Source organism: Arvicola amphibius, chromosome 2 (genome assembly GCF_903992535.2).
Source record: "Arvicola amphibius chromosome 2, mArvAmp1.2, whole genome shotgun sequence".
Taxonomy (NCBI): Eukaryota; Metazoa; Chordata; class Mammalia; order Rodentia; family Cricetidae; genus Arvicola; species Arvicola amphibius.
In genome coordinates this window covers 143,633,558-143,646,738 of record NC_052048.2, presented here as the reverse complement: position 1 = coordinate 143,646,738, position 13,181 = coordinate 143,633,558, and the positions used below count along the sequence as shown (strand labels likewise).

The 13,181-nt window shown below is 37.6% G+C and overlaps 1 protein-coding gene across 1 annotated transcript in view; it reads left to right on the top strand.

Moving 5' to 3' along the window:
• Positions 1 to 413: 413 nt before the first annotated feature.
• Positions 414 to 13,181, top strand: part of Klhl7 (kelch like family member 7) — a 34,392-nt gene continuing 21,624 nt past the window's right edge. The window contains exons 1-5 of the mRNA XM_038320650.1: positions 414 to 519; positions 1,445 to 1,538; positions 1,722 to 1,846; positions 8,347 to 8,522; positions 11,556 to 11,730. Of these exons, the coding sequence (XP_038176578.1) occupies positions 441 to 519; positions 1,445 to 1,538; positions 1,722 to 1,846; positions 8,347 to 8,522; positions 11,556 to 11,730 (649 nt within the window). The 5' untranslated portion in view covers positions 414 to 440. The remainder of the gene's footprint in view (positions 520 to 1,444; positions 1,539 to 1,721; positions 1,847 to 8,346; positions 8,523 to 11,555; positions 11,731 to 13,181) is intronic.

Genomic DNA, 13,181 nt, shown 5'->3' with positions numbered 1-13,181 from the left:
CTCACAATAAAGGCCTCAGAATTTATACTAGGAAAAAAAGTTTTGACATCCCTGAAGGATTGGTAGACAACTTTCTTTTGAGGTGAGAGAATTTCCTTGTGCTGCGCAGACTGGCCCTCAAAGTTGTTATCTTCAGCCTCTTGACAGCTGTGGGTCATCACACATAGCTTGGGAGACTTGTTTTTAATGATAGATATGCTAATTTATTTTCCTCTTGACTGTTGGGATTATAGTACCAAATTTTGATATGGTCTGACAGCAACTCTGTTAGTCTTTGCTAAATATGTGTGTGGACAGAAGAATCTAAGTAGAAAGTAGATAGAGGCATTGCAGCTTTTGGTCGGTTCCTACTTTGTTAGTATTGCTGAGCAAGAACCAGGGAGCTGCTTTTTATATGCTTTTCTCCTTCTCTCCAGAGAACCTTGTGTGACGTGATCCTCATGGTCCAGGAAAGGAAGATTCCTGCTCACCGTGTTGTCCTCGCTGCAGCCAGTCACTTTTTTAACTTAATGTTCACAAGTGAGTATTTTCAGGCAAAACCTGTTACTGGTTTGGTTTTTTTTTTTTCTATGAGAATTAGGTAGAGTTTAAATAAGAATATTTTTCCAGTTTTTAAAGCTCTTTAGAACTTAAGGCTATAGAACAGTAAAGAGAATGAAAGTGGTCAGATATGATGACCATCAAAAGGTAAGTAAGTGTTCTTTCATTAGCCCCAAGAGCCCAATGTCTTTGATGGTATAAAGGTAGTTTCTGCCTGAATGTCCAGGGTTTGTTTTCTTCACCTGAGGTAGAAAATCAGGGTAACAGATACATCTCTTGGCATTGTATCTAGCAAGTTTATGCCTCGAAAGGACTAGAGGGAAAGAAGGAAGAGGAGAAGAAAATGTAGCACATTGTAGTGGAAAGAATCCTTTATTTTTAGCTGAGACCTGGAACCAAGTCCTGATTATACTACTTAGTATTCTTTTATGAGGCTTGTTGTATTGATTTTGAGACAGGAACTTGCCATGTAGCCAGGGCAGGGGTCTGAAGCTTTGAGTGATCCTCTTACATCTACCTCCCAAGTGCTGAGATCATAGGCGTACATTATGACACCTATCTCTTGCTCTGTGATCAAGTTAAACAATATATATCTGCCTGAAAGTTTTGTATTTGATGTCCTACCTACCTCTGAGGATTTGGAGAAAATAAGAGAAGAGAAACACTGAATTCTTTTAGAATGGGAGAAAACAAAATCTAATTTTATGTCTTTCTCTTTGCGCTTGAGAAATCTCTTAGATTAATTCAAGGCGTGCCACTAACACAGAGAGTTGATTTGCATGTATTTCCCTCCAGAGATACTGTCCTAATGTCTTCTGTATTTAATATAACCTGGAATGTGTCACTTTCTAGTTAGACTTGTGGGTGCTGCTGGTGGTCATTTATGTGTCTTCTCTTCCTTCAGCTAACATGCTTGAATCTAAGTCCTTTGAAGTAGAACTCAAAGATGCTGAACCTGATATTATTGAACAACTGGTGGAATTTGCTTATACTGCAAGGTGAGTTAGGAATCATCCTGTTTGGGGGAGTAAGATTGGGGTCTGTCACAGAAAAGCATTGTTGTGACAAATTAATTTGCTCCTGATTCCTTAGAACAAAAAGCTGTAATGGAGGAGTTGGAGGGATCATATGTCATAGAGCATATTCTACAGTGTGAAATTAATATTCCATTTAACTTACAGAATTTCTGTGAATAGCAACAATGTCCAGTCTTTGTTAGATGCAGCAAATCAGTACCAGATTGAACCTGTGAAGAAAATGTGTGTTGATTTTTTGAAGGAACAAGTTGATGCTTCAAATTGTCTTGGTAAGAAATACCAAATTCCTGGCTTTTTTTTAAGTCCTCATTGTGTATTTAAATAAAGAAAAAACATATTGGTAAGAATCCTCATTTAGGCTTAAAGATACTGTTCATTGAAACATTTTCACTAATAAAATTTAAAAGGAACTTAAAAAGCACATACTAGCTTGGGTAGCAATTAGCTCAATAAATACTGTGTAACTATTTTCTGAAATGAAATAGGACTCTTGTTTGTTTGTTGTTTTGTTTTTGTTTGGTTTTTCAAGACAGGGTTTCATTCTGTAACAGCTCTGACTGTCCTGGAACTGCTCTGCAGGTCAGGCTGGCCTCAAATTTACATATATCCACCTGCCTCTGCCTCCTGGGCGTTGAGATTAAAGAGGTGCACCACCATGCCCAGCAGTAACATGACTTTGATAATGGCTTTCATTTATCAAAGACAAACAAGAATACCATCTATTTATTCATAGTAGTTTTATATGAAAAAACATGAGCATTTCTCTTATAGGGCTCATAATGTGCTGAGAAAATTTGAGGTCAGGTTTATGAACTTCCCTGAAGTAATGTGGTCCCTCCTGGAGTGGACTAAAGTGGAGTTTGAGTAATCTGATGCTGTCTCTCCATTGTCAAGTATGTTTTGTACTAAGGAACAGAGAAATCATAAATTAAGGTACTAGTTGAGGAGCTTCTGTAGCTCTTCATTTGAAGCTATTGCTCAGGTAAGCAATTTGTCCTTGAAAGAAACAGAGAAAGTAACTCAGGTATTTCTTAGTATAGTATGCATTTTACTGTGAGATGATCCTTACTGGCAGCAAACAAGTACTCAGTTCTTTGTAATTACATTTCTCTGCACATACTGTAATCCATAAGCTTTAGGGAAAGAGAAGCCTAAAGGTCCAGGACAACATAGAGAAAGAGTAGAATCAAGGAAACAGGGGCCTGGAACCTAGTCAACACTAATGGAGGGATGCTGATGGCAGGGCACTGAAGGCTGGGCAAAGGGCTTCTGAAGATGCTTTGGACTTCTTCTGGCCCAATTTTTCCTATTCTTTTTCCCTCAGGGCACTTTGTACTCCTTCTGGCACACATACTGTGCGCCTGGGGAGGAAAAAACTTGGAAGGCTGTCAAAAAGGAAACAGGATAATTGCAGAAAAGAGTAAAAGTCAGGCAAAAGGGATAAAAATGAGACTGGTGTGGTATCCAGAAAAGAAACTGCAGTTGATGGAGTAGGAGGACAAGTAGCTGTGGAGTAAACATAATGGAATTTCTTTGTTAGCCATATGTCCACATGGTAAGACCTGATATTAGGGAAAAAAACAGTGCCTGTTATTGTCCTATGTATCAGGCATCCTCTGGATTGAGAGTCCATTTCTGTATTGTAGTTTACAGCTCTGAATAATTTATGGCTCTATTTATATAGTTTTTTATTCTTTTTTAGGGGGAGGAGGAGAGTAACAAAGCTGAGAGAGAAAGGATACCCCAGTAGCCTAGAAAAGAGCCTGTTTCTGAGCCTAAGCCTGGGACAAAGACAGTAACTTCAACTAGGCATGATGGCTGAAGTAGGAGGGTTACCCCTGTTTCAAGGCCAGCTGGGCTACAGAATGAGGCTTTGTCTCAAAAAAGGGGGACAGTGGCTCTGAGCCATTTACAGTCCCTTGGTAACTGGTAAAGATAGGGTGAGAGGACCTGCTTCTGCATATTTTCTGTGTGGATCTGAGCGTAGCTGCCACTGACAACCAGTTAAAAAAAAACTTCTGCCTAAGATTTCCTTTTGCTTCTCTTTTGCTCAAACTATCTTGCCAATCTAACTTTCACAAGTGCTAAGAGGGAATCTATTGCAACTGATTGATTGGGCAAAATTCAGTCAGTCATGATAATGCACACCTATAACTCTATACTGAGAGGTTCAAGACTAGTTTGGTTTATATAGCTAGTTCAAGCTAACCAGGGCTATATAGTGAGACCTGGTCTCAAAATAACAAACAAAATCATACAAAGTTCAAGGAAACCTATTAGTTTGACAGAAAAAAAATCACACTCCTGGGGACAAATTTAATTTAAGAAATAGAAAGAAAATTAAAAATAGAAAAGATAGGCAGGTGGTGGCAGCTTGCACCTTTAACCTCAGCACTCAGGAGACAGAGGTAGGCAGATCTCTGGAGTTCAAGGCCACCCTGGTCTACAAAGGTAGTTTCAGGAAAATAAAGGCTATACAGAGAAAAACTGTCTTGAAAAAAAATAAAATAATAATAATAGTAATAATAATAATAAAACAGGATGTTTGAATAGGTGATTTTTCCAGTCTTGACATTTAATCAAATTGAACAGTAAAGTTAAATGCCCCTAAAATTCAAACTAAACATCAATTGGGAAACTTATCTCATGATACAATACTACAAATAAAAAGAAGCCATTACTGAAAGGTGAAAGAGCCATTAGAGGAAGAAACAGGGCACTAGTATGAAGCAGGAGCTCCAGGAGCAGATAAAAGAAGCAAAACAGTCAACAAACTGCAAAGGAAAAGTCATTTGTACCTTCAAGACAATTTGAGACTGAGTATGAAGTCTCACCCATGAACTAAGATGTGATATATCTTTAAACATCAAGGACTTAGGTCTGAGGTTATGAAAGTGGTGGAGCTAGATGATAATCATGCCAGGATGACATGAGTATATTAAATGTGACTGGTGGTAGATTTTGTTACATGTATTTCCCACCAAAAAAACATAAAATTCTTAGAGATGAATGTGATAGGTTACCAAAACAAGCAAACTCCTATTTCTATCCTACTATGGTTGTGTATGAAGTGTCCCACAAAATGACTTCTGTGTTATTTAGTCTCCAACTATTGAGATTATTGCATCATGAGACTACTAACTTCATCAATAAGAATATCCTGGTTAATTGTTTTAGTGGTGGCAAAATGAGCTGTTTGTCTTGTGAGACAGGGTCTATACCTTGCCTGGCCTGGGAACTTGATTTGTACATTAGAACTGGTCCCCCAGACTTACAGAAATTCATCTGCTTCTGCCTCCTGAGGGCTGGGTTTAAAGATGTGGGCAACCATGCCCAGAAAAATAAGGTCACTGCTTGTTTTAAACAGAAAGGGAATTTGAGAGACCACGATACATAACTTATAAAATTGCCCATACCTCAAAAGTTGGGCTTAGAAAAAGTAGGATTTGAGTAACAAACTTGTTTAGATAGATACCACAGAATGTTTTGTACTGTGATCAGAGACTGAGTACAAGTTCATTCCCCTGGAGTGTTTACAAATGCTGATCACCAGCAACCAAAAGCATAGAACTGAGAAGGAAAGAAGCATAGGGCCTGCCCCCAGCAGTGCAGGGAGGCGAGAAATGAGCGTCAGAGGGCACCTGTCTCCTCCAGCACCATTTCAGCACCTGGAGACTTAACTGAATAGTTGTAAAGAAGTATTAAAAACTAAATTTCAGGCTTTTAGAATGATAATAACACAACAAATAAAATCTTTGAAATGTAACCAAAGCATTTTTTAGAAAGAAATTTATTTTTAGTTTTCTTGATTTAAGGACTCTGCTCAAAGAGGTAAGAAAACCTTTCCAAGTCTGATTAAGAAAGAAAGCTCAAAGAACAGCATCAGAATTGGATCTGTAACTAGGAAAGCAAAAGGCAAGACCAAGCTGTCTTCAGAAGCAGAGAGCCCGAAACAATAACCTCAGATGTCTGGAAAGGTCCCAAGTGTGATGTCTTTATGAGTTAGTTCTTTATGAGTTAGTGCTAGTACACGCAGAAAGTTGAGATTAATTTTTATTATTTAAATTTTAGATCAGTAAAAAAGGGTAGACACGTCCCAGAAATATTCCCATACTGCCAACTTTGAGCAAAGAACAAGTATGTGTGCGCGTACAAATGTGCATGTGACTCTAGCTTCACTTAGCGCCATTGTGTTCAGTGCTAAAACTATCTCAAATCCAGCCATGAGTGTATTTTTAGAAAGAATTCTTCCCCTCTCCAATTCAAGATAATAATGGGGGCTGGAGAGATGGCTCAGTGGTTAAGGGCACTTGTTGCTCTTGCAAAAAAAAATTAAATAAATAAACCAACCTAGATTCAGTTTCCTAGTTTCCCAGTACCCACATGAAGGCTAACAACTATCTGTAACTCTCTAGTTCCAAAAGTCTTAACACCCTCTGATTTTCATGGACATTGCCTGCACATAGTGCACAGACATATATGCAGGCAAAACATACACACACAAAATTATTTTTTAAAACAATGATAATGCTGAAGATTAATGTGTGTGATGACAAGAAATTTAAGGGAACTCTATTCTCAGTTTTAGTGTAAACCTAAAACTACCCTCTAAAGTTTATTCATAATAGAGGGTTTACTCAGAAATTCCATCCTTCTCTTTTATTGTCTAGAAGTCTCAGATTACTAACAAGCTAAAATCTAAACATACTTAAAGTCATAGCAGTAGGTAATAAAGGCACTTCTGTGTTTTCAGTGTCTGTTTGTGATAATTATGAAAATAAAAAGGTTTTAGCTTGTTATGGTGGCACATTCATATTCTAGCACTCAAGCTGAAGCAAAAGGATTGTGAGTTTAAGGCAAATCTAACATACTGATATCTCATTCATAAATCAGTAAAACCATAAACCACAGGCCAAATCTTGCTGTCTCACTGGTGCAGGCAAATATACATAGAAGTAGCATGCTTTTTGCCATGAATGTTGAAAATGTCATGGCATCAAGTCAGTGCATTTTTAGAAAGGAGATGAAAGATACCAGCTACCCTGACAGATTGGTTGATAGTAATGAGTTATGTTACAAATATGAAAGCCCCAAAACTGTACTGGCCAGACACAGTAGTGCCTTTAATCCCAGAACTTGGAAGGCAGAAGCAGGCAGATCTGTGTGAGTTTGAGGCCAGCGTAGCAAGTTCCAAGCACCCAGGGCTACAAAAATAAAACAACAAAAACCCAGCCTGTAACATGTTAATAAGCGACATGAAGTTGAAACATGGGGCGGGGGGACTCAGTTAATATTTAAAAAGACATTTATTTGCAAATTCATACACCAAAATAATCTAAGAGGGCTTGCCAAACTTTTCCTGTAAAGGAATGATAGTAAATATTTTAGACTTTGTTAGCATTTGTCTTTCCCCACTTTTCCTCCTCTTCTTTCCTGCCTCCCCCCACCACTACTACGACTACTACTTTCTTCTTTTTGTCCTCATCTTCCTCTTTTAAGCATTTAGATATGAAACAACAGTAACTTTAGCAAGGTGGCACACAGACAGCTTGAGGACTGACTACATTTGGCCTGTGGACATACTTTGCCTTCTTATATAGAACATGAGAAATTCCCTCTAAAACAAAATAGAATAATTGGGGAAAGGCTGAATGGAAAACATGTAAAACTTGTTTTTTAAATATTTATTTTATGTGTATGAGTGACCTGTCTTCATGCATACCAGAAAAGGGAATCAGATCCCATTACAGATGGTTATGAGTTGCCATGTGGTTGCTGGGATTGAACTCAGGACCCCTGGAAGATCAGCCAGTGCTTGTAACTGCTGAGCTGTTTCTCCAGCCTCTGGAAAATATGAAATATATATATATATATTATATATGTGGGAGTAAAATAAATATATCGGTAACGTATAAGAAAAGGGTTTAATAAAAGCTGAATGTTAATAATTTACAGCAAAATAAATTGAAATGTCAAGTTGTTTTTTTAATTGGATGCATTGTACATAAATGCACCCAGTGTCAGGAGACAGCTATGGGAGTTGACTCCCTTCCTCCATGTGGGTCCCAGGAATATCAGGCTTGGTAGCAAGTCCTTTTATGTGATGAACTGTCTCCTAGCCCAGTGCCTAGTGCTTACGTGGACCTTTTCCTCAATGTTGCAGCTGTTCTCCCAAAGCAATCCAAAAGTTGAGTGCAATCCTAATAAAAATCATCTCATCTTTAAGATGTGATACTTAGCCGGGCGGTGGTGGCGCACGCCTTTAATCCCAGCACTCGGGAGGCAGAGGCAGGCGGATCTCTGTGAGTTCGAGACCAGCCTGGTCTACAAGAGCTAGTTCCAGGACAGGCTCTAAAAAATCTGCAGAGAAACCCTGTCTCGAAAAACCGAAAAAAGAAAAAGAACAAAGATGTGATACTTAGTTTAAGTTTATTTATAAAAGAGATTTTAAAATGCCTAAGAGAAATTTGTAAAAATTGATACTGTCTTATTGTCAAGCATAAGACAACCTCATATTGCCACAAAAGTAGACAAATTTTTGGAACAAGACCTAGATTTATGAGATCTACTTAATTTTTTTCCCAAGTCTTGCTTTATCTCCTCCCCAGCACCCCCCTAAAACATGTACTACATTTTTTTTAATCAGGCTATTGCTCTAGTCCAGACTAGCCTTAAATTTGAGATTTTCCTGCATATTCTTCTCATGATCTGGGGGAATACTTGGTTTTCTAAAGTTGGTGTCTTCTGTTCCCGTTCTCTCTGTGCTTAGGTATAAGTGTGCTTGCAGAGTGTCTGGACTGTCCCGAGCTGAAAGCAACAGCAGATGACTTTATTCATCAGCATTTTACTGAGGTCTATAAAACTGATGAATTTCTACAACTTGATGTCAAACGAGTAACACAGCTTCTCAGCCAGGACACTCTGACTGTGAGAGCAGAGGATCAGGTAACTAACGATATTTCTTAGATATTTCTTGATAGAAATTTCTTTATCAATTTCTTCTACATGATGCTTTAATATATGACAACAAAATTCTTATATTAAGGGAAAATGGTTTCTTTTGTTTGATTGATTTTTTTGTTTTTTGTTTTGTTTTGGGTCTTTTTGTTTTGTTTTTTATTTTTTATTTATTTATTTTTTCAAGACAGGGCTTCTCTGTGTAACAGGCCTTGCTGTCCTGGAACTTGCTCTTGTAGATCAAGCTGGCCTTGACCTCACAGGGATCTGCCTACTTCTGCCTCCTGGGTGCTGGGATTAAAGGTGTGCGCCCAAGAATGTGTTCTTTAATAAATAACATTATCACAAAGCCTTTTCCATTGAAAAAGTCAAAACTATTTGAACTACAGAGTGCATGGTAGAGATAAAACTATTGGGTACCATGTTAGGCACATCAGTGTCTCCCCCAAAAGATTTCCTGAACTTATATTACTTTACATGAGGTAGGGAACTTAGAGCATGTGACCAAGATGAGGATGAGAGGATGGGTAGGCTAAAACCACACACACACACACACACACACACACACACACACATATATATATACATATATATATATATATGGCATTGCTGCTTTGGAGGTGGAGGAGGTCCACAGTACAGATAGGTGATAAGAGACTGGAAATGGTCACGAAATAATTTATCCTATGGGGCCTCCAGGTAGCCTTTCTGGGACCTTGATTTTACCTAGCATGACTTGATTTAACCCAGCATGACTTGATTTACATCCTATTAAGATTGCACTAAATCATGTTCTTTTGCTCTATGTTGTTCATAACATAGAATTTTCAGGTTGAAAGGTTTGACTAGATAAAAAGAAAAACAGTTCTCTATGTCAGGCACAGCAGTATGCCAAAGAAGAAGAATTACTTGAGCCCAAGATATTGAAACCAGTTAGAATGTAAAGTGACCTGTCTAAAGAGAAACAAGAGGAAAGAAGATTTTTTTAAAAAAATGCACATAAAATACAAATAAATCAAAATTAACTGACTTGTATGCAGGTGAAGAAAAAGTGACTTTATACTGGAAAACCTGACAGATACTGCTTGCTGGTGGTCGTCAGTGATGTCTTATTGAATGCATGCTTACTTGATGTAATAAAACAGCAAATCATCATGGTTCGGTTGGGTTTTGTCAACTTGACACAAACCTAGAAACATCTGGAAAGAAGGAATCTTGTTTGAGAAAATGTCTTTATAAGACTGGCCTGTAGGCAAGTCTGTGGGACATTAATCCTGGTTAATGATTGACACGGGGGGCGGGGGTGGTCCAGCTCCCTGGGCAGTGCAGCCCTTAGGTGGGTAGTCCTGATATGTATAAGCATACTAAGCAAGCCAGGAGGAAGAAACCAATAAGCAGAGTTCCCTATGGTCTCTGCTTCAGTCCCTTGCTTCCAGTTTCCTGCCTTGAATTCCTACCCCAATTTTACGTAGTGATGGAGTATGACCTGAGAGATGAAGCTAAAATAAATCCTTTTCTCCCCAAGTTGCTTTTGGTCATGATGTTTTATCACAACAATAGAAGCCAATCACTGTGGTCACCCTCCCCAAGAGCATAACACTAGGCTAATGGACAAGACATCAAACAAACTGAAGTTAAGGACAGTTTACCTCACCAGAATTCAGAACTGTTCAGGTTGTCATAAGGAAGTAAAGTCTGAGAAGTTTCTACAGTCTAAGAAAAATAGGTGACTTACTGACTTAATATAATGTCATCTCCTTTATGGGGTAATGGAAGGAAAATAATACTAGATAAACACAAAGGAAATAAAAAATAGTATGGTATTAATTGGTTATGACAGATGCTTCATATAGTGATTGGGTGCAGAGAATACTGAATCTAAATCTGTTCTGCACTTGATATTAGCCAAAAAATCAAAAAAACAATCTAAATATGTTGTAAATAAAAGGTATCTCTTTAAAATTTCAGTTCCCATAATTTATTATCTAGCTCAAACATATGTGTAGTAGATGAATATGTATGTGAAATAAGTTGTCACAGCTGTTTAGTGGTTTGTAAATTAAATTATATTAATGAACTTGAACTTGTTCAATGCAGTTAAATAAATGCTACAGTATTATTTATGAAAGCAATTCAATTTTATTAAATATAGAATTCTGTATCTTAAATTTTCTAGAAGCAGGTAAGTCTGTTGGTTCACAGTATAGAAATACAAGGTTAAAATAAATAGCTCTCTTAGCTCCTGGATTGGAAGCCCTCTTGGGTAACCTATGTTCCTAGTCCTAAGCATGTGTTGGGGCTACTACTGAGAATAGATTTCTTTCGGTATCATGTGACTGCTTCTGAAAAGGAAGCTCTGATTTGTTGTTTTAGAAAACACACACAAATTTTGTGACTAGGGAGATGGCTCAGTGGTTAAAAGCACTTGCTGCTCTTCCCAAGGAATTCAGTTCTCAGCAGCCATATCAGATGAGTCACAACTGCAAAGAATATGAAACCTCGTCTGGCCTCTGAAAGTACCCACCAACACATGGGGACACATACATACATAGACATAAATGAAAATAATTCTTTTTACAGAATTTTATTATTTTTAATTACATGTATATGTGTGTAGATATGTGCACTTATGTGCAAGTGCCCTTAGAAGACAGGCATTGGATCCCCTGGAGCTGGAGTTAGAGATCATTATGCCTTGCCTGATAAGGGTGCTAGGAACCAAACTCAGGCCCTCTAGAAGAGCAGTATGTGTTCTTGACAGCTGAACCATCTCTTCAGTCCCATAAATCTCTTCTTAAAATCACAATGTTAACATCCTTTTCATCACAATGTATATTAGTAGTTAGTTATAGTAGACATACTGCTTATAAGGCTCACTAATGCAAGGTAAAGTGTTTGAGGAATGCAAACAAGTATTGAACAAAATACTGAGAATGAGTAATTGTCTCCTCAGTGTGAGTGAGAACTGACGTTTGGAATGTTTCTGATATCTGAGAACTTGACTCTTCTGTTTCCCCCTAGGTTTATGATGCTGCAGTGAGGTGGCTGAAATATGATGAGCCTAATCGCCAGCCATTTATGGTTGATATCCTTGCTAAAGTCAGATTTCCTCTTATATCGAAGAATTTCCTAAGTAAAACAGTACAAGCTGAACCGCTTATTCAAGACAATCCGGAATGCCTTAAAATGGTGATAAGTAAGTTGCCTTCATACCCATTTATATATGGATCACATGACCGTTTCCCATAAACTAAAAACGCGTTCAGTGGATCACACTCACTTGTCAGGGAAAACCATTGAAGACTTTGTCTTCTTAGTGTGGGTCCTCAGCCCTTGTTTATAGTGAAAAAATGAAGATCCTCCCCCCCATCTTGGGCCTGTTCTAATTTGTACACAGTACCATTCATGTACTTTGTTCATAGTGTTTCCTTTTTATTTAACCAAGTAGTATTCTGTCTTGACATTTCTTTATTTTCCTGGAGCTAATAATATACTGATTTCTTTCATGTGTTTTTTATTTTCTCAATATAGAAGTTCTAAATACTTTCATAAAATGCCACTTCATAAAATTAACCCATTGTTTTTATTTATTATTTAAAACGTTATTCTTTAAAATGTTCCTTTCAGTACTTTTCTTCTGCCTATTCTTACATGGGCTGCTTGCCCTCTAGGTTGAGCCTGATACACATTTCTTGTCCTGGGACTTTCTTTACCATTTTAGAGTATCTTTTCAATCTGTTCTCTTCTGAATGCAAGATTTTCTTTCCTCTTTTGTTGTTTTTGTTTGTTTTGAGACAAAATTTCTCTCACTGTGAAGCCCAGGTGGGCCAGAAACTCAAAATCTTCTGCCTTCCCTCTCCTGAGTGCTGAGATTACACGTGTGGCCTGTCATTCTTGACTCCCCTTGTTTTTCTTCTGTTAGATGGAACACATCTTATAAAGGGTTCCTGATAGTTGATAAATACTTGGAGATTTGATGAATCTCATATTTCACTATAAAAATTGAAGCTAGTTAAACCACATATGCTGAAAACAGCCTTGCAGTTAGCCTATTGAATGCACTGCTCTGTCATCTGCAGGATGCTGGTACTGCTGTTGAGAATTCTAGTGCCAATTTTATCTTTTTTTTTTTAATTTCTCATGTAAGATCAGTGTACTGATTTATTTAATCCTGGTGGTTTGAAAGTTGGCAGTAGTGTGTGTATATTTCTTTAAGATCATTTTCTTTTTCTAGCCTTTGATTTCTATGTTCTTCGTTATTAATACTGTGATTCTTCAGAGTTAAATATTGATCTCATGGTTCTTTGTCTTTCTTAGTTCTATTCCCACATTGGTCATTGTCTGAGAGTTTATCTTTATAAACTTTTAATTTATCTTTATAAACTTTATATTTCCACTATTTTTAATTTTGATGAGTCCCTACTTTGATTTCTTATTTAATGAGAGTGATATCATTACTGTTCTCAGATAGTCATTTTGATGGTTTGGAACTTACCTATGTTGCCTGTCTTGTCTGTATTATCGTTGAGTGTTCTTGCTTATTATTTTTGTCAGCTCTTCTTGAGTATGTAGTTTTGCCCATGGGTTGATTAAGAGCAAGTCCTTACAAGACTAACAAGTGGAACTGTGTATGGAGAGGCTGGATAC